Here is a 23,041-nt window from a genome sequence, read left to right on the forward strand (position 1 = left end):
CAGAGGAGCCATAGGCACAGAAGAAACTATACTACCTCACAGTGCTTTCTGTGATATTCACTAACAGGTAGGGCCACGAAAACAAGGGCAGTGAAGAAGAGCTGGGGAGAAACTTTCAGAGATACATTGGGCTTTCAGCTAAGAAAGTTTTGTAGAGGGATAGAAGAGCTGAGAGAAGACCCCTGGCCCTCTAGGCATTCAGCTCAGAAAGATTGGGAATGGAAGTGGGAGAGAACTGAGATCCTTCCCCAAGGCTTAAAGCTAAGGAAGACATCAAGCAGAGCAGAAAAGCTGAGAATAAGAGCTCTAAAACAATATTTGCTTGAAGGAAAAGTCCTGTCCTGCCTTCAAAATATTTGAAGCCAATGGTGAATTGACTCAAACTATAAAATTATAACAAACCCCAAATTCAGCTTAACTATAGATCATACAGACTCAGCCTAAATTCTGGTGGCATTATAGGAGATGTATAGCCTCTTTTGGAGGAAAACATCATTTAATTCTTTGTCTACTGTATTTTTACATAAAATACCTAGCACATAGTAAACAATATTAAGAAACATAAAAAAAAAAAACAATAAAATGTAACCCATGATCAAGAAAGGAAAACATCGGGATGCCAGGGAGGCTCAGTCAGTTCGGCTCAGGTCATGATCCAGGGTCCTGGGATCAAGCCCTGCATTGGGCTCCCTGCTCAGTGGGGAGCCTGCTTCTTCCTAGCACTCTGCCCACCCCGCCCGCCCCGCTTTTGCGCGTGCTCACATGCGCACTCTCTCTCTGTCACTCTCTCAAATAAATAAATAAAAATCTTTAAAAAAGGAAAAGAAAACATCAATAGAAGTTAACCAAGAAATAGTCCAGATTTCAGAATTATCACAGTATGACAAAAATGCTAAAGGACTTAAAGGAAAAGGTAAAAGCCATGTATGAAGATATGAGTAACTTCAGGAAAGTGATGGAGAGTATAAAAAAATGGAAATACTAAAAATAAAAAACACAGTATCATAAGTAAAGAACTATTTAGATGGGTTGGCTTAACAGTAAGGTGGACAATACAGAGGAAAGAAATTTAGAAAGAGATAAATGGAAGGAAGGCATCCAAACTGAAAGACAAAGAGAAAAAAAGTAAAACAAAACAGAGTATTTTAGATATATGGAACAATGTCATACGGTCTAATATTTGTATCACTGGAGTAATAAAAGGACAGGAGAGAGAGAATGGGCAGAAACAATATTCAGAGAGGTAACAGATGAGAATTTTCCCAAGCTAATGAAAGATACCAACTTATAGTCCAAGAATTGCAGCCAACATCAAGAAGAATAAATACAAAGGAAACCACACTTAGGCACATCATAGTCAAAATTTTGAAAGCCAAATTTAGAGAGACCGTAAAAGCAGCTAGAGAAAAAAAAAGATACTGTACACAGGGAGTTAAAATATGAACTACAAATGACTTTTAATCAAAAATTATGGAGACAGAGATGGAATTATGTATTTAAAGTGCCAAAAGGAAAAAGAATTGTCAACCTAAAATTTTATATACAGTGAAAATTATCCTTCAAAAATGAATGTGAAATAAAGACATCCTCACACAGACAAAAGCTGAGAGACTTTATCACCAACAAACTGCACTTCAAGAAATGCCAAAAGTTCTCGAGGCCAGAGAAAAATGAAACCATACCTGCAAGAAGAAATAAAAAAGTATCAGAAAGGACAAATCCCTGGACAAATAAAAAAGACACATATATTTTAGTACCTTCATTATATACACATATTTACAATTTTTTAAATATCAACCCCCCCACCAACAAGGTATGGTGGGTTTTATAACACATAGAAGTAAATATATGCCAGTATCATAAAGGATGGGAGAGGGATAAATGGAATTATGCTGTTGTAAGTTTCTTATATATTCTTAACATAGAATAATATTATTTGAAGATAGTTATAATTAAAGATGCAAATTGCAGTTTCTAGAGGACCACTATATTTAACATACAGGAGAAAAGCTACAAAGACAACATAGGAATATGAAAAAAATACCTAATTTGCCAAAGATTCAGGAAAAGGAATAGAGAAACAATTGACAAGTGGGAATGAATAAGTGAAAACTCCCTCCAACCACGATTATTGAACACTGAATGTCTTTGGAAATTAGTGTTTGCTACAGACTTGATGTTTTTCATTAATTCAGCCTAAAACTATAAGGCAAAACAGAGCTATGTGTGAATTGTATGCTGTAGTTAGATCATTTTGATATGACTAACATTGTTGCAATCACAAATAAGAGCTGCTTTATAAACTTCCCATGCCATCAGAAGTTAAAACAAGAAGCAAGATCTCCATTCCAACACAAATTTTCAGCAGTTGCATTTTTCTGAAGTCAAACTACAATTCCAATAGTGGTTTTTGGATTATGATACAAGTGAACAGGAAATTTCCGTATTTAAAATCCATTTTACTGTGCACTTCCACCTAATTTTCCATTGAAAGTGATTAACCTGCAATGTAATGGCATGCAAAGGGGAAATATCAAGAGAACGTAATAGAATTGTAATAGAATTTTTTTTTAAGATTTTTTTTAAATTTATTTGACAGAGAGAGAGAGACAGCGAGGGAGGGAACACAAGCAGGGGGAGTGGAGGAGGGAGAAGCAGGCTTCCCGCTGAGCCGGGAGCCCTATGTGGGGCTCGATCCCAGGACCCTGGGATCATGACCTGAGCCGAAGGCAGATGCTTAACAACTGAGCCACCCAGGTGCCCCAGAATTGTAATAGAATTGTATAAATGCCTTCTAAGCAATGAATATGCTTAAGTAAAACCATATGCTCATGGGTTGTCAGTACCTATCTGGGTGAGAAAATATTTTCAAAAATGAAATATGTAAAATTTCACTACAGATCAGCATTAACAGATAAACAGATAAACAATTAGTTTTGATGATAGAGAACCCTTACTCTGAACTGGTGTTCAACTAAGTAAAATGTTATCCCCCACAAAAGTAATTCCATTCCTCTCATTATTAGACTTGATTACAATTATTATTACACCTTATATTTTGTCAATAATGTGGATATTTATTTTCTCTCTTGTTATAGAAATATCTGCATAATGCCCTCAGTTTTGCCCCTTTGCACACAAACTCTAAAATATTTTTTATCTGGCCCTTTATAGAAAGAAATTGCCAACTGGTCTAAACGCACAGTTTTCCACAACTGTTGTTTTGTTTTGGAATCACATGCTTTCTAATTCAAACTACTACTTCTATGAGTCACTTGGAGAAGGTAAAAAGGAGATAGAGATGGAAGTTGAGAGTTAATTCAGTCCTGAGGTTAAGTAATTGTAGCTAACATTGAGCACATATTATACGTAGCAAGTACTCAGCTAATTAAGCACTTTGTATATATTTGCTCATTTAATACAGGAATCTTATGAGATGGGTACTATTCCGAACCTTTTACAGAAGCTGAGAGTTGCCGAGGATCTTATTGGTAAGTGATATAGAGGGTTTACAGGATTTAATCTAGCGATAGGACATCAAAATCAATGTCTGCAACATAAGTAGAGGGATCAAGGGAAGATAGATAATTGTTGCGGGGCATGAGGGGGTGGGGGATAGAGGTGGGTGGCAGGTGGTCCAAGGTAGAGGAGCCGGTGTGGACATGAGATCTCTTGGGGAGGATATGACTACCGGGTGACAAAAACTGGTAAGATCCCTGGAGGCTCACAAAAACCGGTAATTCCCACCTGCCAGCAATAGGACTCTTTTTTACCCCAACCCCTTTTAATCAATTCTGCTTCAGAATTTCCTGATGAGTGCGTGAAGAGGTCTGGATACATTTTATAATGTGGAGAGTTGAAGATGAGTAGGAAAAATCTGTAGCGTGGGGATCTGGGAAATCTGTCCTCTTTTACATGTAGATATACACACATTATAGGTACATATTCATACCTATATATTTGTAATATAACACACATCCACACACCTAACCCCTATGTGTGTATCAGCAGGGTTTAGAATTTAAAACACAATTATGTTCTCAGTGTTTTGCAGCGGCCACTTCAGAGCATTTTAAGAGACTATGAATGACAATAAAAATAACAGAATGATCAGACCACATGTGCTCAAGGCTAGAACCCTCAGCCCCGCCGGCTTTTACTTCCCCTCGATTGTTTTTCCAGCCAAATATTCCTCCCCTGGCAGGATCCCAGGGTCATCCAACCGGCCAATGACGGTTTCAGAGAAGCGGTCCCGGGGAGGGGTATTATGTTCAGGAACACGTCCTGTCAACTTTGCAGTCGAGTCACCTATTTCGGTTGGTAGCGGCCGCTATTTCTTTAAATGGACAGCGGATTTCGAAACGGCAGGAAGGGGGGGTCAGGAAAAGGAACTCAACCGCCTTTGATAACTGCCCAGCAGCCTTCCCTTCCCCAGAACGCGTGCTCTGTTGGGGAAGCGCCTGCGGCGGCCGCATTCCTCCCCTCCCCCCCCGCGGGCGCGCGCGGCGCCTGCTCTTTTCGGGGCGCCCACCTTCGCGGGGAATCCCCCCCAACCCGGCCGTCCCCCTGCGTCTGCGGCGCGGCCGCCCGGCTTTGTCTCCGGCGGCGTCGCGCTCCGGCGCTCGCGCTCCCACATTTCCCCGTGTGCAGGCTGTAACCCGATCTCCCATTTCCTGGTGGATTCTCTTAAAGAGGCAGCGGTCGAGAAGCAGAACAAAGGCTATTGTTTTATTTCCTCCTTTGGATTCCGCGTCCTTACCGGAATGCCCCTTCATATGTGATTATTCTCCTTGCCTCTGCGCTCGGGCTGGGGCGGGGGGTGGGGGAGAGCCCTTGTGCATTTCAGTGTATCTGAGAGACTGAGCCGGGCAAGGTGGGAGGCGTTTCATAAAAACCTGTCTTGTGGTTTCTGGGGCCCCAGCGTAACGTTTTTTTCAACGTGTCTCCCTAGACCAGGCGATTGCTCGGCGGCGCCTGGGCAGCCCGGCTCCCCCGCCGGCGGAGGGGCTCGCGGCGGGCGCGCGTGGGCCGCGCTGCGGGGGGCTGCGCCGCGCGCTCCGCCGGCGGCCGCGGCCTCGCGCGGCCCCGCTCCCCCGGCTTCCCTCTGCCGCCGCCGCCCCTCCCCCCGCCCGGCTTTTATTTCCCCGATGCCGGGCTGTAACCCGAGCTTTTATTTCCTGGTGGCTCCTTTAAGAGGCAGAGCTCAGTGCTGGGAATTCACGTCAGTTTCTGCACTGAAACTCTCAAGATCAATGAGCAAAGAGCTTTCTCAGTTCTGCCTTTCAGTTTCTCTCTTCCAGGAAGGAAAACATTCGAGAGAGCGAGGGAGAGCGGCGGGAGGGCGGGGGGCGGGGGCGCCGGCCGCGGGTGGGAGGAGAGAGCGGGAGGCCGGCCGGGCTGCGCCCCGGGTCGCCGCGCCGCGCCGCGACCTGCAGACCCCGCCGCCGCGCTCCGGCCCGGCTCCCACGCCCCCGCCGCCCCGCGCACCCAACTCCGCCGGCCGCCCCGCCCCGCGCGCTCGCAGACCCCCGGGGCGGCTGCCGGGAGAGATGCTGCGAGAAACTTCTTAAATGACCGCGTCCGGCTGGCCGTGGAGCGCTTCTGGGTTGGGGAGAGGAAAGGAAAGTGGAAAAAAACTGAGAACTTCCTGATCTCTCTCGCTGTGAGACATGTCTGAGACTCCTGCTCAGTGTAGCATTAAGGTAAAGATCTTCTCCCCCTCCCTCTCTGTGCTCGAAAATCTTGAGCTGCACCGGCCGGGGCAGTCCTGCTGGGCTCCTCCGAGGGGGCTGTGGCAGTTGCTCCGGTCGCAGTGAATTATTTGGGGCGCCGGGGAAGGAGATGCAGCTCGCGGCGGCGGCTGTACCCTTTCGTGTAACCTTGCTGCTCCCCCCGCCGAGCCCCCTCTCGGCTCCTCGCCCCCCACCCCACCCCCTACCTTTTTGACAATTAAATGCCCGTCACAATTGGCCAGGAGGAACCCGAGTGGTCTCTAGAACTGTAAAACACCCCCGTAATTAGTGCGCTTTTGTAAAAAAAAAAAAAAAAAAAAAAAAAAAAAAATCCTGCTCCTACTCCTACTCCCAACATGTGACTGAAATGTAACTTTTGTTCCTGAGGGGTGGTCTCCTTAGAAAAAAAAGTTCGTCAGCCCCCGTTGGGGATGCAATCTTTTTCTTTTTTTTTTTCCCTCAGAGGACTGCCTGGGTCAAATCAGACTGGGTTTTTTCCCCTCCTCTGATTGTAATTGCAAGCGCTGTCGGAGAGACAGTCCTGGTGTCAGCTTTTCCTGGGCATTTGCACAATGAATTTCTCTCTTTTTTAAACCGAGGTAAATAAGTTGCCGAATGCTTATTTTACTCCCATGCATGTGAAAGTTGAGTAATCCCAAAGTAGAAAACTCCTGTGATGCAGAGAGAGAGAGAGAGAGAGAGAATTATCTAAGTGACCAGGCAAAGTGACCTTCCCTGTTTGACAGTGCAGAGAGGATATCTAAGAGTAGAAATCTCCCGGCTTTCTGGTCGTGTTTTGCAGTATTGTAAATGCAGGGTGGTGGATGTTTGCAAACACCGTACTTGGCTTCCAAGTAGTCGTGTGTGTACACGTATATATGTCTGTATCTATAGAGCTGGTGGTACTGTGGTTTGTTGCTTCTAAGAAGTTGTAAAGTTTGCCACCGTGAGGAGGCAGGATGATTTCTCCATTTCCCCCAATTATTTTTCCCATGGCTGCGTATATTGTGCACTTTATTTATTTCACTATTCCATCAGTCCCCAGGTGGAAAGCCTTCTGCTTCTGTGAGAGGCTGAAGCCACTGAAGTTTGTTTGTTTTCAGCTTGGCCCATTTAATATGTGCTCATTGAGTGGACGCTGCAGAAACAATGAACAAATAACCTGTTTTCCTCATCTGGGGGGAATTAGAGAAACCTTTCCTGTTTCAACACTGCTTTTCCAATGGGAAACAGTATTTTGTTTAAAGTATTCCTGTTTAAAGGAAACTATTTTATTATATTTGCTTAGTAGGTTTTTGTAATTAGACTCAGATTTTAGTGTTTCTCATCAGGTGAGATTTTCATGGATTTTTAACATAGGGCTAAATAAAGCGAACTAAAAAAGTGGGTTGGGTTTCTTTGTTTTTGCCTCACAAAAATGCCCAGGGGCACTTGAGGGCTTTTGTGTTTGTAGATACCTGGGGGCAGCAGGATGTCTGTGGTGGAGAGGGTATCACAGTAAATAATTTAAGGTACTTGGATACTTCAAAACTAGTTTCTTTTGCTGTATAAATTAGATTCTACAATGAGCACGGTACAGATAATCTAATTTGACACTTCATAACACAAACAGAGGTAACTAAATAATAGGGTATTAAATCAGTAAATTATATTTGATGGCAATAAATCCCACATCAGGAAAACCTGGACCAATGACGGGGCGGTAATTTTAGGCTGAAAACAAACAAAAAGCAATTCTTTCTGTGACTTTTCTTGATACCTCTCTTAAAGAGACTGCATGTCCCCACTGTTCTGATGGGCTTATTTCTAGTGCTACTGAGTGGCTTGTTTCATCCTACTCTACTGGGAAGAGTTCAGCAGCCCCTTTCCTTACACAGACATACAGAACTAATCTCCAAACCCAGACAGAACACTGTCTTAAATGTGACATAAAAATTGCAGCCATAGTTTGCCTGTCATTTTTTTCCTTTTTGCTTATCCTTTCAGGTTTTTTTCGGTGCCTCTTTTCATGACTGTGTATTTCTATGTAATTAACATAGATGGAATACTCTTCACTAGTAATGAAAGTATCACTTGTATTTGAATGGTTCTTCACCGAACCAGCGTAGAACTGTTGGCTTAGACCGTGAGTATGTTTAGGTGCACACATGTGAAGTGTGTTTTTTTCCAAGGAGTTTGTTGAATTCACAGTGTTCCAATAATAAGTGCTTCAGATCAAGGACTTGGGATTATTCCGGGTCATCTGAAAATGTGCTGGTGATGTGTGCAGTGTTTCATTTAGTCCTTGGGATGTGGTACAGTGACTGCATAATAAAAAATGTTTGCTGGTAACCCGCAAGCAAGTTACGGGGATTGCTTCTAGAGTCCAGTAAACAATAACTTTTCTGTGGAGCAGAGAAGGAATGTCAGAAGCTTCCAGGGATGAGCTGATGAATCCGATGTATTGAAGACATGTGATACGGAAGCCTCCCTCTGTGTGGAGAGATTTCCCTCACTCCTCCACTCCACTCCTGAAACCTTCCTCACTTGTTCCCATTCCTTACAAACAGCTGGTCAGCAAACAGTAAATTCCTCAGCAGCTGGTGTGATGGAGCACAGAGGAGCCTGACCGGAGGCAGCCACAGAGGGAAGTACTTGGTTTACTTCTGAGCAGTGTCTGTTCTCCTGGAAAAGCAAAGTGTAGAATTTAGGTGCCATTTCCAAGGTGAAAGTTTTTGACTCGGTCAAGCAGTCACACCTTTGTATAGATCGCTTCTGTGGTGGTAGTTGACATCGAATGCCTGATAAGCACCTTTTATATTTCTTTTGAGCTTTGTAGGCATCTTTTCATCACCTAGGGAAGTGAGTACCAGACACGCATTGTACACAGAAGACAGGTTGACTAGCCCGAGGTTACCCAAGCCGTCACGGAGCCCCACCATTTCTCTGCACTGGGCTGCCCCACGTGTGTAACGGCACTCTCATCCAAGAGTTTAAATGGTTCCTTTGCTGACCAGTGGAGTGGTTCAAATGTAAGGACAGGGACAACTGGCTATATAAAAAAAAAAAATAATTTTTTTCAGAGGCTTGAGTGGCTGACTGTGCTGGTCATGGGAGGAAGTAAGAGGCTGTCCTTTCCATCATCAGCCTTCACCTTCAAGTCACCTGTTCGGTTTTAAGTTCAGCCGACTTGCTGCGGAAAGTGGTGATGGCCCAGCAGACACAGTCCTTCGCTTCTTGGCATGGTGCTTTAGTTGTGAGGGCCATCCAGGTTACCAAACCTAGTGGCCTCACTGCCCCTTCCCCCTTTCCCCGCCCTCCCTGTTTGTCTCTACTCTCCAGTATGGTTGGCCTTCTTAGCAGAAAGAAATCTCTTTATTTTGCTACTAACTGGGACACTCCGGGTTTCCCCTACTGGACTCTGAGCTCCTTGGGTTTAGCGATGGTTATCTTTGTGTCCCAGTACCTAGCTTGGCACCTGGCACAGAAATGTTCCTCAGTAATGTTTGCTGATTTGAAGTGAGGCATGGGAGGAGGTCAGCGCCCTTTCCTCTGTCTGTTCCTGTGTACCAGAGGGTGACTTAACGCTTTTATCCATTAGCTCACGTGAACTATTTAATAAGTCCGCACTGCTGTCTCGGGGGGCCTAGAACACTCTCTGGGTGTCTGTCCAAAAATGATTATCAGTAGAATTTTGGTATAATGATACTATTTTTATTATTTTCATAAAATGAAAAAAAACACTTGTGTATCTAGACAGACAAGGGAATTGAGTAAAAGATGATAAAGGGCCTTAAAGAATCACTTTAGAAGGCTCAGATTAGTGGGCTTGCCGGTTTTCCCGTTTCTTGGACAATTGAACCAGGGAACCTTTAGGCTTTCAGAACTGGAAGGCCTTAGGGATCACCTGGGCCAGCCTCGTATTTTCATAGAGAGGAGGTCCAGAGAACGAAATGGCTTGCTCCAGCTAATTGGTGTCTGAACCAGGTTTAGAGCACCATAGGCCTCGTTCTCAGGCCCCTGCACTGCATTTGCTGGGTTCATGGTGCATCCCTATAAAAGGCCAAGGAAATTTGATACAATAGGCTGCACTCTCTCTGGCACTTCCTAGCTTGGTCCATTTTAATCCCAAGCCAGCTGGTATGAGGGCACGGAGATGTGTGCCAAGGAAGATGTGTGTGGGGGGAGCACTGGGCCCAGAGGGTATATTGTTAGATGTGAGAAGAGGAAGTAGTAGGAGTAGCGGATCAGGGAAGAAGGGGTTGATGAACTTGTATTTGTACCACTGTTTGCAGCAACAATTTTTTTTATTATGGTAAAAAACACACAGTGTGAAATTTACTATCTTAACCATTTTTAAGCGTGCAGTTCCGTAGTGGTAAGTATATTCACCTTGTGTGGCAACAGACAGATCTCTAGAACTTTTTCATCTTGCAGCTCAGAAACTCTATACCCACTACACACTCATTTTCCCCCTCCCCTCCTCCCGGCCTTGGTAGCCGCCTGTCGATTTTCTGTTTCTATGGTTTTGACTACTTAGGGTACCTTATGTAAGTGGAATCCTATATTATTGTTACTTTGCTTATTGTTAACGCCCTGGAGGTTCCTCCACGTGGCAGAATGGTACAGGATTTCCGTCTTGTTTTAAGGCTGCATAATATTCCGTTTTATGTGTATGCCACATTCTCTTTATCCGTTCATCTGCTGATGGAGATTTCAGTTACTTCTATCTCATGGCTGTTGTGGATAAAGCTGTGGTGAGCGTAGATGTGTGATGACCGCTTGGAGATCCTGCTTTGAGGCCTTTGGATGTACTCCCAAAGATGGGATGGGTGGGATGCAGCAACTCTTTTTTACAGTGTGTGTGAGAAGTCTGGTACGAAAGGAAGGTACAGCTGAAAGAAAATCTGTAAATCTCAGTTGAGCTGCATCTGCGCACACCGAGGAAGGTAAAGGGGTGAGGAGGCACGGGGTTATTGGGAGTAACTGGGGGAAGAGCAGTCTCGTTTTATTACCCATTTTTAAAAAGTTGCCCTTTGGTGTGGTTCTCCCAGCTGAGTGGCTCAGTGTTAAATGAAGCCCCCTAGGGTGTGGGGTATACAAACAGCATATTTTTCCCTGTGAATGCTACTGTAGAGAAAGCACTGGGGTTTGTTTTCAGGCAGAGTCCGGGACTGCTGTATTTGTTGTTAGACGTGTGTAAGAAACCAACCTCTGTGTGTATTTGTTGAATAGAATGAGTGTGAGTGCACTGAGGGTTCCCACGCCAGAGGGGCCGTGCTTAAAGATGGTTCCCTGCCAAACCTAGTATTTGGGGGCGAGAGACTGAATGAGCGAGAAGTTAGAATTATAGCCTATTAAACAACAAACACATTTTGATTTATTTCTGAACCTACAGGAACCAGACTGATGAAGTGTGGCTTGCTGGGGCATCTCAGGATCAGCCCCGATGAAGAGGCAGAAATGACTTGTGTCCCACATCATCTGTTGGTTAGAAATGAGTGCTGTTGCCTGTTGGAAACTGTTCCTTCAGTGTCGAAATATTACCACAAATATATTATTTGCTCTGTTAATTTGCTCGATAAGCCTTTCTTCTTAGATAGTGAACATGTACAGGTCAGCCTGGTCTTTGTAGAAATGATCTGGAATTTTCAGACTGTGGGGAAGCAGTGGGAGGGGTTGAAAAAGGAAGGCATTAGCCCGAGTTTGTTACATGTGGACTCCCAGAGGGGCAGAGCTGCTTCTTGGTCCCCTGGACTGTGTTTATGGAAAACTCTGTAACACTTGCATTTTGGAGCTTTCCCTGTTCTGGGTAATTAAAGGGGTTTGTCAGCTGTTTTAGTGGTCATTGTGCCTACATTTTCTCCCCTTCTTCGGCTTCCTCCTTCTCTTCCTCCTCCTTCACCACCACCACCACCACCACCAGGTGTGGAAGACGACTGCCTGCTGGTCCGCCGTGTGCGAAGTGTTTGATCTGCATTATCTCCCTTACTCTTCACAACTTTCTCAGGGATGCCATTTTTCTCCCCATTTTACAAATGAGGATCCTGAAGCCTGGAGTGTTTTAAGCGACCCATTGGCCCTCAGACACCATACGTGGCCAAGCTAGGGCCTACAATTCCAGAGCATTCTCCATGACACTGTTCTCAGGTACAGCCATCTTCGTGAAGAAAATTAGGAAACCGATTGTGACGGGTGATGGTGGAGCCTCCCATGAGCCGGGGTGAGAGGCAGGAATAGGGCAGCAGAGATGTTTCCTTCCCATTCTGGGTCCCCTTGAAGGTGGGTTGTTCCTCACTGTTCCTCTCCCAGGGGGGAGAGCCAGATGGCCATGCCACGCAACCCAATGTCCAGGTCTTCCATTTTTCTTCCAGTCTCTGGTGTTCTCTAGTGATATTTTGTCTTTCGATAGGTTTCATGCAAGGCCCTCCATGTTCTCAGAAACCTTTCTTTTCCCTCTCTGCCTTTTTCTTCTTTGCCTGGCACCTAATTACTCCGTCATTCTGTGGGTGACAGGCTGCACTGTGTCCTCTCATACTGCCCAGTCTCAGCCTCTGCGTTAGATACCTTTGAGTCACTCCCTGGTCAGTCTTTTCTGTCCACAGCTTTTTTATGTCCCCCTCCCTTGAAACTTTTTACACAGTCCGTCAACAGAAAGTTTTTCTTAAACCATCCCTCACATACATTCTCAATACTATATGATTTCTAGGAATCTGGGGTCTTTTCAGGTATTCCCCGATTGTCCCACACTACCAGAGGAATAATCTTTTCTTCCCCCTCTTTCCTGGTAGCCTGACCACACTGGCCTCGTTCTATCTTACTTGAGCGAAGAGAGAATTTTGGCCATCTGAGTTCATAAAATTTGGCATTTGAACAACTTTAATGAAGCCTTTCTTCAGAGCAGATATGGGGAAGGAAGCAGAGAGAGAGATGTGGGGAGGCAATAAGAGGGAATCTGAGAGAGCACAACTGAAATTTCTCATGAAACAGATGAGGAAACTGGGTCCTTTGGCATTTAAATAGCATGCCTGAGATCACACTGTTCGTGGTAGCTGAGCCAGAGTCAGAATTGGGTGTTCTGTCCTAGGACCATGTCCCTCTAACACCGTGGCAGAGGAAGAGTGGTAAAAAGCAGATAAGATTTCAGAAAGTGTGGCTTCATCGTGAGGACTCCTATAGAGTGGAGTGTATGGCACCACACAATGACTGATGATATTAATGATCATAATTATGACTTCTAAGTTAAAGACAAGCTTTAAGTTATGAGATTTAGGAAGTGAGAAAATGTAATGCATTTTGGAAAGCTATCCAACAAAAATGTTTGGCAAAAAAATAATGTGAAGTTTTAAAAGGTTCAGTTATCTGGATGAATGACTTATGAAAAATATGTTACTCCCCAGCGAAGACAGGAAGGAGCTATCCAATAAATCTGTACGTTCACCAGACCTGTGTACTCCTTGGGGGTATTTTCCCTTTGTGTGTGGGAGTCAGACATACGGAAAACGATCTCATTTCCTGAATGACCTGAAAAGGATGCAGCGCCCTGCTGCCGTGAGCACTGTGGGTGAAGTGCGTTCAGTGATATGTGTTGCCACGATGTAGTTCCAATTACCTCTACTTCAGATTTTCATTCGCTTTTTTTTCTGTCTGATGTTCTTTGGTTATCTGTCAAGGAGATTTCCCTCAAGAGGGTTGTAAGTTGCTGGGAAGAGGGGACCAGTCATTGCCATACTGTGGAGCCCTTCTAGGGGACGAACACAGACACTGGAGTAGACAGGCCTGAGTGTGAGTCCTGGTTCTTGAACTTAATTAATCTTCATCTTCAACCTGTTAACTCATCTGAAGTGGTAATAAAGATACCTCTCCCTTGGGGTATGTAAATTTCATAATGCAGTGACTTACTCTGTTAAAAAAAAAAGTTCTTCCCCCCCCCCTTTATGTATCCTCCATAATATCTAGATCTAGAAGGAGCTAAGAGATTTTCTAGTCCCGGGCCTATGTTATACAGTTGGTATGGCGGCCAGAGATGCTGATGGTTTGCTCCAACTCCCGTGGCTGGTCAGTGGCACCCCCTGAACCCAAATCTAGGCCCCCCCAAGTTGGCGGACTCCCAGCAGGCGTGCTTGCCGCTATGGACTGGGGTCACTCAGTCGTGTTGAGCAAAGCTCTTGGTTTAACTTTAATTGAATGCAAGCCTCAACAGTAGAAGAGATGAGCCAGCTGCAGTTATGCGGTAATAACCAAGGCCTTTTGCATCTCACAGTGAAGTTTTGAGGGAATAGCTGGGACGGTTCTGAATAAGTTTCAAAGATAAAAGAAAAGGAAAAAAAAACAAAAAACAAAACCCGAAGCCTGGAAGTACTGTCCAGTGACTCTAACTAGCATTATTACTCAGCCCTCAAGTATTCAGACCTATTCAGGGATCCGCTTGTTCACACAGTTGCTTATTATTTGTGGCCGGGGCGCGACTTGAACGAGGGCATCATTTCTTAAATCTGCTTTTGTTAAACAGGCAGTTCCATGTCTGTCTGACCACAGAGCAGACACTGTTTGCTGGCGGGGGGGAGGGGGGGGGTTGAATTTCCAGTTTCAAGAGTGGGAGTCGATGGCTCTCAGTGGAAGTTTATACAGAAGAGTTGGAGAAAGCCAAATGTGTGACTTTGGGGCATGAGGGAACCTTTGTTTTTAGATGTTGAGGGACTGAAGTATCTGTTTTCAGCAGCTCTGTTCTCTTAGCCGTGGACTGGAAATGCATTCCTGAGTTTCCCTCTGTATATCCATGTTAGATGAGGAGGTGACTTGGAGGCTGGAAAATGACCCTTTGTGAGGCAGAGTGGAGAGAACGTGGCTGCCTCTTTGCCTGACCCCCCCACAGCAGGTGTGGGCGCTTTAGGACTATTGGAGAAAGAGCATAGGTTTGGGGAGAAACCGTTCCTCTGCCCTCCTCCTTGGAAAACACAAGTGAAAGTTTGTGATTTTCTTCTCAGCTGCCTTGTCCCCTTCCCAGTGGCTTGTGAGGGGCCACATAACTGTATCTTTCTGAAGACTTACCTCTGTAACAAGCAGTAACCCCTGCTCCACTCACATCCCCTATATGTGAGGAAACAGTAACCAGAGATGAGGTGCTGACTCTGAACTATTTCCTGGAAGAAATGAGCTGCAGGTAGAAATCAGCCTGATCATTAAAAAGAAAAAAAAAAATCAAGCCCCCAAGAACAGCCTGTTTGTCTCTGAAGTTCCCCTTTTCCCTAAGACTTCCCCTCGTTCCGTAGTGAAAGTGTGGGTCTGGGTGTGGTGCTGGTGGCCATTGTAGGAAACTGGGATCGGGAAAGAATGGGGAGGGCTCCGATCTGCCTGTCGGCCTGCAGGTGTGGCCAGAGCAGCGCTGGGTTCCCTGATGAAGAGTCCAGCTCAGGAGACAATTTAGAGATTGTATCGTCCAGGGCCTGCTAATTAACACTCAGATCAATACATCGCACTGGGGTGGGCCAGGGGAGCTAGAACAGAGACTTGACAGAAAGGGGAGCAGGAGTTTGCTAAGCTGTCTTCTGGACTGCTCTGAGGAGCTCAGCCAAGGAAAGGAAACTTTTCCCCATCTTCGTTCGTTCGTTACTCATTGTTGCTTCTAGACTGCTCGTCTTTCCCACACTGTCCTGGACGGTCGAATCAGTCCTGCTGGAGGAGACTGCATAAGAGAGTCTCCTGACTCACCGGAGGGTCCAGCTACATCTTTTCATGTACAGATGTGTGATCCTGGGCGGGGCCTCCGAGGGGACAGAAGGGAGTTCTCTTTTCTCTGGGCCTGGTTGTATGTGTGTGCCCAGCTTCCTGCCACAGAGTCGGCCTACCTGCTTTTGGGAGATGGAAAATCTGAAGGATTGGACTCCTGGTGCATTTTGCAATCGCTGTGTCCTTTTGACCTGAGATCTGGGAGGTTTTAAAAATCCATGTCATGAGGTCACTGGACAGGTGTTTCGCACAGCTGAGACCCGTGGCTCTCCTCACTACCGGGTCCTGATGGTCATGGCCAGCGATGGGGTGGGGACAGTGGGTCTCGCTTGGTGCCTTTTGATGTGGTTTGTATTCGAAGTGAGGCGAACCGGGTGGGAGAGCTGTCGTTTGGGTTGGAAATAGGAGTAACGGAGATCTTCGGTCTGGGAGCGTCCTCTTACCCCTGCCTGGGAGGCCTGAGTGACCCCATGTGGCTGACTGCATCCCAGATCCCCTGGAAGGCTGCCAGATCCTTATTTGACTTTGTGCCATTTAGTCCTTCCGTTAGTCTGCTGACTTGAATACTTTAGGATGAGGTGGAAGGAGGAAGCGTATGAGTTGGAAAGGTAAGAGTCTTTACCCTTAGAAAGCTAGAGAAACGGAGGCTTGCTTTCTGAATTTTACATTATGCCTTTTTTGTGTCTCCGCTCTGGCTCTGTGCTTTTGGCTCTGAGTCGGGTGGTGTGGGTCCACTTCTCTGCAGGTAGAAGTCACCTATAGGTCAGAGGCAGCTTTTTTTTTTTTTTTAAACATTATTTATTTTAGAGAGAGGGAAAGAGTGTGGGGGGAGAGGCAGAGGCAGAGGGAGAAGCAGACTCCCTGCTGAGCAAGGAGCCTGATTCGGGACTTGATCCCAGGACTCCGAGATCATGACCTGAGCGGAAATCAAGAGTCAGATGCTTAACCGACTAAGCCGCCCAGGCACCCTTCAGAGGCAGCTTTTGAACACGGTGGAATCCAGGGGGGCTGTTGGAAGGCACAGGAAGGCTGGAGTAGTGATCCTGTAATCTTCTTCAGCATGCTATAAGGGTATCTTTAACCTTCACCCAGATAGACAGGGAGATGGGCAAAGGGACCTCAGCATTTGGTTACATGTCAAGTAGGGCACCTATTAGAATATCTGTCTTATTCCCACCCTTCCTGGAACTGTGGTTTTTCTATGCTACCTACCTTAGAAAATGAACAGGGCCCTGATACCAGTGGCATGATATGTATTGATCATCTTTTAGAAGCACGGTGAGATAGGTGGACAGGACCTTAGAGGGAAATGACCCTTAAAAATGCATGAAGGAAACGAGGCGGGGAGCCATGTAGACCCCCTGAAAGGCCTTGTCATCCCTGCAGAGAGGGAAGAGGTGGGCCCAAGGGCATAAGTCAGTGTTACTGTTAGCTAGCTTTTCTGAGAATTTGTCTGTCTTGAAAACTTCAGTAAAGTGGCCAAATGGAGCTTCTCTAAACCAGGGGGAAGGCCTGTGTGTGCTTTTGTGGTTAGCTCTCGTGTTGAGCAGTCTGATTTAAGGGAAAGATGGTTCTGTGTACATTTCCATTTCGGTTGTGGTATTTTAAGGTTTGCCATGGAGGAGGTGTGGGTGAATGAGAAGATAGTCCTCTTGCTTCTTGATTCAGTTAGATCTAGGTTACAGGTGAAAGTAAGTTCACAACGTGTCCACATTCTTATTTGGGTACATTTTAGGATTGCCTGCAGATCCTAGGGCATATCTAGTTATTCTCCGTTGGTGTACATGCTTGTGGCCTGCCAGGCTAAATGCCAAGTGGATTATTGGAAAGAATTCACTTCACAGATCTGGCCCCCACATTGGTGTCTGTGATTCTTCTTGGGCTCTTGTATTGGGGTTCTCTTAATCCTTTTGGGACTCCCAAGTGGGGCCCATGCTGACAAGATTATGCTGCTTTGGGGAAGTTCTGGCTGCACACTTCCCCAAGCAGGGTGAAGCAAGTGTTAGTCCAGCTGGCTGCCTTTTGGGCAGTTGGCCATGCTTGGCACTTCTGAGTTTCTGGTATACCAGTTGCCAGAAAGGCGGCCTTTCAGCTGGTCCTAGTGTCCCCAGGGCACAAATGTTAGGCTTTGGAGGAAAATTTGTGATTTTATGTTCACTCCTTATTTTCATTTATGTGCATTTATGGCATTATAGTTGAAGTTCATTGAAAGATGCCTCCGCGCTCCAAGGCCTAGAAAGTAGCTTCCTTGGGTGAGGGAGAGGTTCCTAGGTAAAGTTATCGAAGGCCCATGCTGCGGGACACACACTGGAGGTTGGAAAGAGCATGATCTAGGGAGAACAGTGAGAGGGCTGACAGCATGCCTTTAGATGCTGTTTTTAGTTCTAGTCAGGACTGTACAGTATGGCTCGTGCCTCCTTGGGCATCATTCTGCTTTTATTCCGAGGGTTCGTTCTTGTGACCCCACATATGTGCACGTGTGTGCATGCTCACAGGGTCATAAGTCATGGAAACGAGGGCATAATCTGTTCCCTAGCTTGTAGAGTGACAGGTTACACAAAACCCAGCCTTGTGGCAAGAAAACCTTACATATAGATGGAAAATATATCTTCTCAGAGGGTTGGCTTTCTGATGGGCTATAAACGGATTGTTAAACAGCAATGTGAGGGGCCGTTAACAAGCTGTTTCTAGGAGCATCTCCCTGATCTGGTCTGAAAAGGTAATGTGTACATATTAGAGCTATGAAATAGTTTGTCTGTGGTGTTTATATGTTGGTAGATTGTGTGTGTGTGTGTGTGTGTGTGTGTGTGGTCTTCAGGGGTGAATGAACCGAACAGATAATTTTACATGTTGTTTATTTCCTCCTACATTAGCGTCCATGTTCTGTGGTGGGCTGTGTTCTGCTTAGTTTTTTAAGCTGGCTGAAATGAAGAGGTGTTTGGTCAGGCAAACTTCAGAAAGCTTCAGTATGTTTATGAAAAGATCCTATATATGTAATAGTTGCATTAAAGCTTGAGAATCCTTGGATGGATGGGTACATCACCTCCCCAGAAGCAAAGGAGCATTCAGGTCTCCAAGTTCAGCAACGCAGGGTGCCTATTAGGTATCTAATCTTATTTGAACTTCTTTTCATTTTCAGGTGTCAGAGCTGAACACTGGTCCATGCCAGTTTCTGCTACTATTGGATTTTAATGAGAACCCTTTCTTGTTACTAGGATGCCATGCTTCTACTGTGTTCACAGCTGCTGTGTTAAAAAACAGGTGTCTCTTATAATCCTCTGACCGGATCAGTTTGCTAGCCTGGCAAAGCCTTATTATTATTGTTTTCATTTATTTATCTGTGTCCCACATAGGTCAGAGCCTGCCAGAAGCTGCTGATGAGCAGGATTAATGCGAGAGAAGATGGGAGCTTTTCTTGATGGAGATTTCTGTGCAAACAGTCCATCTAAGATCTTATACCGTAAAGACAGAGCTAAATAAAACTGTTCAGGATACGGATCACAGGGGAGAACAGCCAAAAGAGGAATAGTAAATGAATAGCTCTGTCATTCTTCAAAGGCCATCTTAAAGCCAGTGCTGCCACAAACGCCATCCAGGACTGAGGGGCATGAGTGGTGACAGGGCACGTGAACAGATTCATCCAATGTTGCTTCTCAAGGCTGCTGGATCCCAAGCTTCTGGAGGGCGGATGTTCTGTCTTCTCCGGCCTGCAAGGCAAGCTGCTGGCCTGCTGCACACCTCATCCCTCTCATGCTGTTCGTTCTTCTCCATCCTCACTGGCGCCGTCTTCCCTCTAGCCCCAGGTTTCTCACTTGTCTGCCATCTCTCACCTTCCTACCTCCACTCCCTGCACTTTCCAGTCCGACCCAGAATGATTCTTTGCGAGTCAAAATTCAGTCACATCAGTCCCTCTTTGACCGTGCAGTTCAGGATGGAACCCAGCCCTTCGTCATGGAAGGCCCTGGGCAGTCTACCTTTCTAGAATCATTCTCCAGCCTCCCCCTTCTGTATTATCTTCCAACCGCGACCTGCTCTTCTCCCAAAACACATAGTGCACCCTAATGCCTCAAATCTTCCCCTCATCCTTTTTCCGCCTGGTAGCCAACGTGTCATCTGAAGCCCATTTCTGAAGCCTTCCCTGTTGCTGACAGGCACAGCATCTTACTAGTCTTTGAACGTGCTGGCTATTGGCCATGACCCTGTTGCAGTTTGCTTGTCATCCTCTAGCTACAGTGATAGCCTGTGGGGAGCAGGAGTCCGATGGATTCGTTTTTTTATATCTCCAATTGTCCAGCACGGTGCTTGGTGCGGGGCAGGTCCGATGTATGTTAGCTGAATAGACTTTTTAAAATCAGCAAGTATTTATTAAGCTTCTCTTATGGGCTCAGTGGGAACTAGGTTCTGTGACACATACGTAAGTGTGAGATAAGCACCTTGCACAGTCGAAATCCTGAGCAAATAGCCCTTGAAGGTAGAGGAAGGAAGGAAGAGACCTCACTTTTGTTGTAGGGTTAGGACCACATGGCCAGGCTAACCACACTGCCACTCCTCATACCTGAGACATACGCACTGGACAGACACACACACAGGACCCGTTCACTCTTTCCCTCTTAACTGCCCACCTTCTGGAGAGGAGCACAGAGAGCTGGAGAAAAGACTGGAGAACCTGTAGGCCCAATGCAAAGGGAGATGCATGAACAGCCCCAAACGAGTAAACTTACTCACCAATGTGCCCTTTTTCTTTGCTTGGCTCGGGATGCTCCTGGGCCCGGGAGAGAGAGCTGATGGCTGTGTTGCAGCCATGTGCAGTCTTGACATTGTTGGCTGTGGTTCTCTGGGAACCAAGGGTGTATCACCACTGTGTAGGGCTGCCTGTTGTCCCCTCACCTCATTCCTCTGCTAGCTGGTTGGCAGAGATAGCCTGAAAGAGCAGCCTGGCTTCCTGAGCCTTCTGTGAAGTCTGTGATTGCCTTGCCAAGGACAGGGAGGAATCTGACTCTGTACTTGGGTCAGCTCTTTTCAGCCTTCTCCTCCTGATCCCGTGTTCTCTTCTCTACTTATCTGAGAAGCTGATCTTCTTGGAGCTCTTAGCTTACTCCTAACATGTTGCCTGGGGGGCTTAAACCAGAGAAAACAACCGAGCGTACCACGGGACTAGAAAAACAACTCAGAGCCGTGTCTTACGGAGGGTATGACAGCCTCACCATTTCTGTTGACAGTGGACAACTCAGTGCTCCTTACTTAAAGAGGAGGCTCTTAGGAGATGGTGTTAGGGTTATGAACAGTCTGGTACGTGTGAAATGGACCAACCGGCAGAAGTCGAGTATTTTCAGATATAAGGAGACACACCTAGACCTTCCCCACAAGCCCAAATGGCTCATTTCCTCTTTTTTCTCATTGCCATTAACATGCAGCTGGGATTGGGGGCATCAGGATACGTGAAAAGTCTCCACTTTCTGAACCCACCCAGATCCCAAGCAAGGATTTTTTCATGGCTCTCCAAACCGTCACCTGCCAGGTTTTCCTGGCTACCTGCCAGGGGCGCTCGTTTCCAGATCCACACTGCAGCACCCCACCAGCCCTCCCAGCCTTGATCTTATCTCGGCTTCAGGGGACCTGTCTCCACGCTGCTTTCCTTCTAGGCCTGTCCCCACCGGCAGCCCAGGGTTTCCCTTGCCTCTCCCAGATGGGCTCCAAGGGGGGTTGTGTGCAAGTTGGGAGTTGTTACAGCCACGATGGGGAGCAGCAAGGCATGGGTCCCAGTGCAAACACACATTTATGAAGCTGCTGGGGGTGGGGGTGGCCACCAAGGGTGTACCCTCAGGAGCACTCTACTCGTACCCCTCATGCTGTCCAGGCCAAAGGGGTGCTGTCAGGTTCCTCCCACCACTGTGGTCCTTGCGCAACATCTCCACGGCCAAGGCTGTTGATTTAGAGGCCATTTCCTTCCTGTCTACTTCCTCTCCTTTCCTTCCAGCCTCACCAGACCCAGTGGTAGGCTTACTGCTCAGGGCGCACGGGAACCCAGGGCTTGGCGCGGATGAGCCCTGGGATTCCTGATAATGAACGGGCCATAGTCTAATCTCTGACCTGTCCCCCGTTTAGCTCTGTGAGGAATTACGTCCTTGTTCTAGCAACCTGCTCAAGAACAAACTTTTGAGCCCCCATAACTGTAATAGGGCCATCAGGCTTTGTTTTCACTTGAAGTTGCTTAAACATTGACCTTCCTGTGAGAAAATTTCAGGACGCTTTTCTGAAAGAGCTGTTGGAATAGAAACAGAGCGATAACGAGTACCCATTCGATTGTGTGGGAGGGGCACCCCCAGCCCCCCTGCCGAAGTTACCGTATTTTCCAAACCCTGCATGATGAGTGTGATCTGATAAAGGACTTCTCACTGTTTCTCATTTATGTGGCAAGCCTTACAAAAGGATACACCGTTCTATTTTCACAGATTTTTTTTTTTAAGATTTTATTTCTTTATTTGATAGAGCGAACACAAGTAGGCAGAGCGGCAGGCAGAGGGAGAGGGAGAAGCAGGCTCCCCGCTGAGCATGGAGCCCGATGTGGGGCCCAACCCCAGGACCTTGGGATCATGACCTGAGCCGAAGGCAGACGCTTAACCTACTGAGCCACCCAGGCGCCCCTTAACAGATTACTTTTACCGAAAATAAAATCACGTGCGTTCAGGGCTGTTAAGGAACAGCCCGCCTTCCAGCCGGTCTTCCAGCGTGGCGAGGGTGACACCGTCCAGTGACTGGAGGCTCCACACCATGGGGCTCTTCTGAACTTGTTCCCTTCTGATGACCCCTGGCTGGGATTGAGAAGGACTACCCAGTCTGTTTGTCTTTCTTCTGGATAAAAGTTGCAGGGACACTTAAGCCTTACGCTTCAGGGCAGAATCTGATCACAGCGGAGATGAGGAAGAAATTTCCCCCTGTGGTATCAGGTTGCACAGTGGCCCAGGCAGGTGCACTACCTCTGTTAAACACACTCGCAGCAGCACGCTGCCTCCTCCCTGGCCATCTCCAGGCCAGGCTGTTGGACCTCGTGGGCCAGCGGGGTGATTCCTTTGGCAGGTCCTGCGCTCGAAGAGGGAAGGCAGCTCTACCCCCGCACTCGGCCTTCCTCCGGCTTCCTGTACTGGCCTCGGGGCCGTGCTGTCGGGCCCTTAGAACCCTCTGCAACTTCGCGGGAGATTGGAAGTTGGGTCTTGGTCGCTACGCACCCACGCCTGCACGCACACATACCTTTAAAGAGTTTTCTGTAAACTCGCTGCCCCTTTCCTGGGCATGACTTTAGTGCCTACGCCACATCTAACCCATATGCATCCCCAAAATACCACTCACAGCGAATAGTAGAATTCTTTTAACATCAGGCCCACAGTTGACCATCTCAGGCCTGCATTGTGGGTAGCTTTGAAGTCTGATCCAAAAGAAGTGTGTGTGTGTGTGTGTGTGTGTGTGTGTGTGTGTGTGTGTGTGTTGTTGGGGGAGGGGAGGTGGGGAGGTGTGGGGAGATGGACTTTTCCTTTTCTTCCTCTTCCTTTAAGGCCCTGCCTGTGCTGCTGCTTGTGCAGTCGGATAATTAGTAGTGCTTCGCA

The 23,041-nt window shown here is 46.7% G+C and overlaps 1 protein-coding gene across 6 annotated transcripts in view; it reads left to right on the forward strand.

Annotated features, from left to right (window-relative positions):
• Positions 1-5,200: 5,200 nt before the first annotated feature.
• Positions 5,201-23,041, forward strand: part of ETV6 (ETS variant transcription factor 6) — a 235,785-nt gene continuing 217,944 nt past the window's right edge. For 3 of the 6 annotated variants that reach the window (XM_036076223.2, XM_036076224.2, XM_036076225.2), the window contains exon 1: positions 5,205-5,702. In XM_036076223.2, the coding sequence (XP_035932116.2) occupies positions 5,670-5,702 (33 nt within the window). In that variant the 5' untranslated portion in view covers positions 5,205-5,669. Of the gene's footprint in view, positions 5,703-11,843; positions 11,862-23,041 lie in introns of those variants that run through there. The other 3 variants (XR_013449080.1, XM_078075617.1, XM_078075616.1) reach the window with 3 other exon arrangements.

This window comes from Halichoerus grypus, chromosome 6 (assembly GCF_964656455.1).
Source record: "Halichoerus grypus chromosome 6, mHalGry1.hap1.1, whole genome shotgun sequence".
Classification (NCBI taxonomy): Eukaryota; Metazoa; Chordata; class Mammalia; order Carnivora; family Phocidae; genus Halichoerus; species Halichoerus grypus.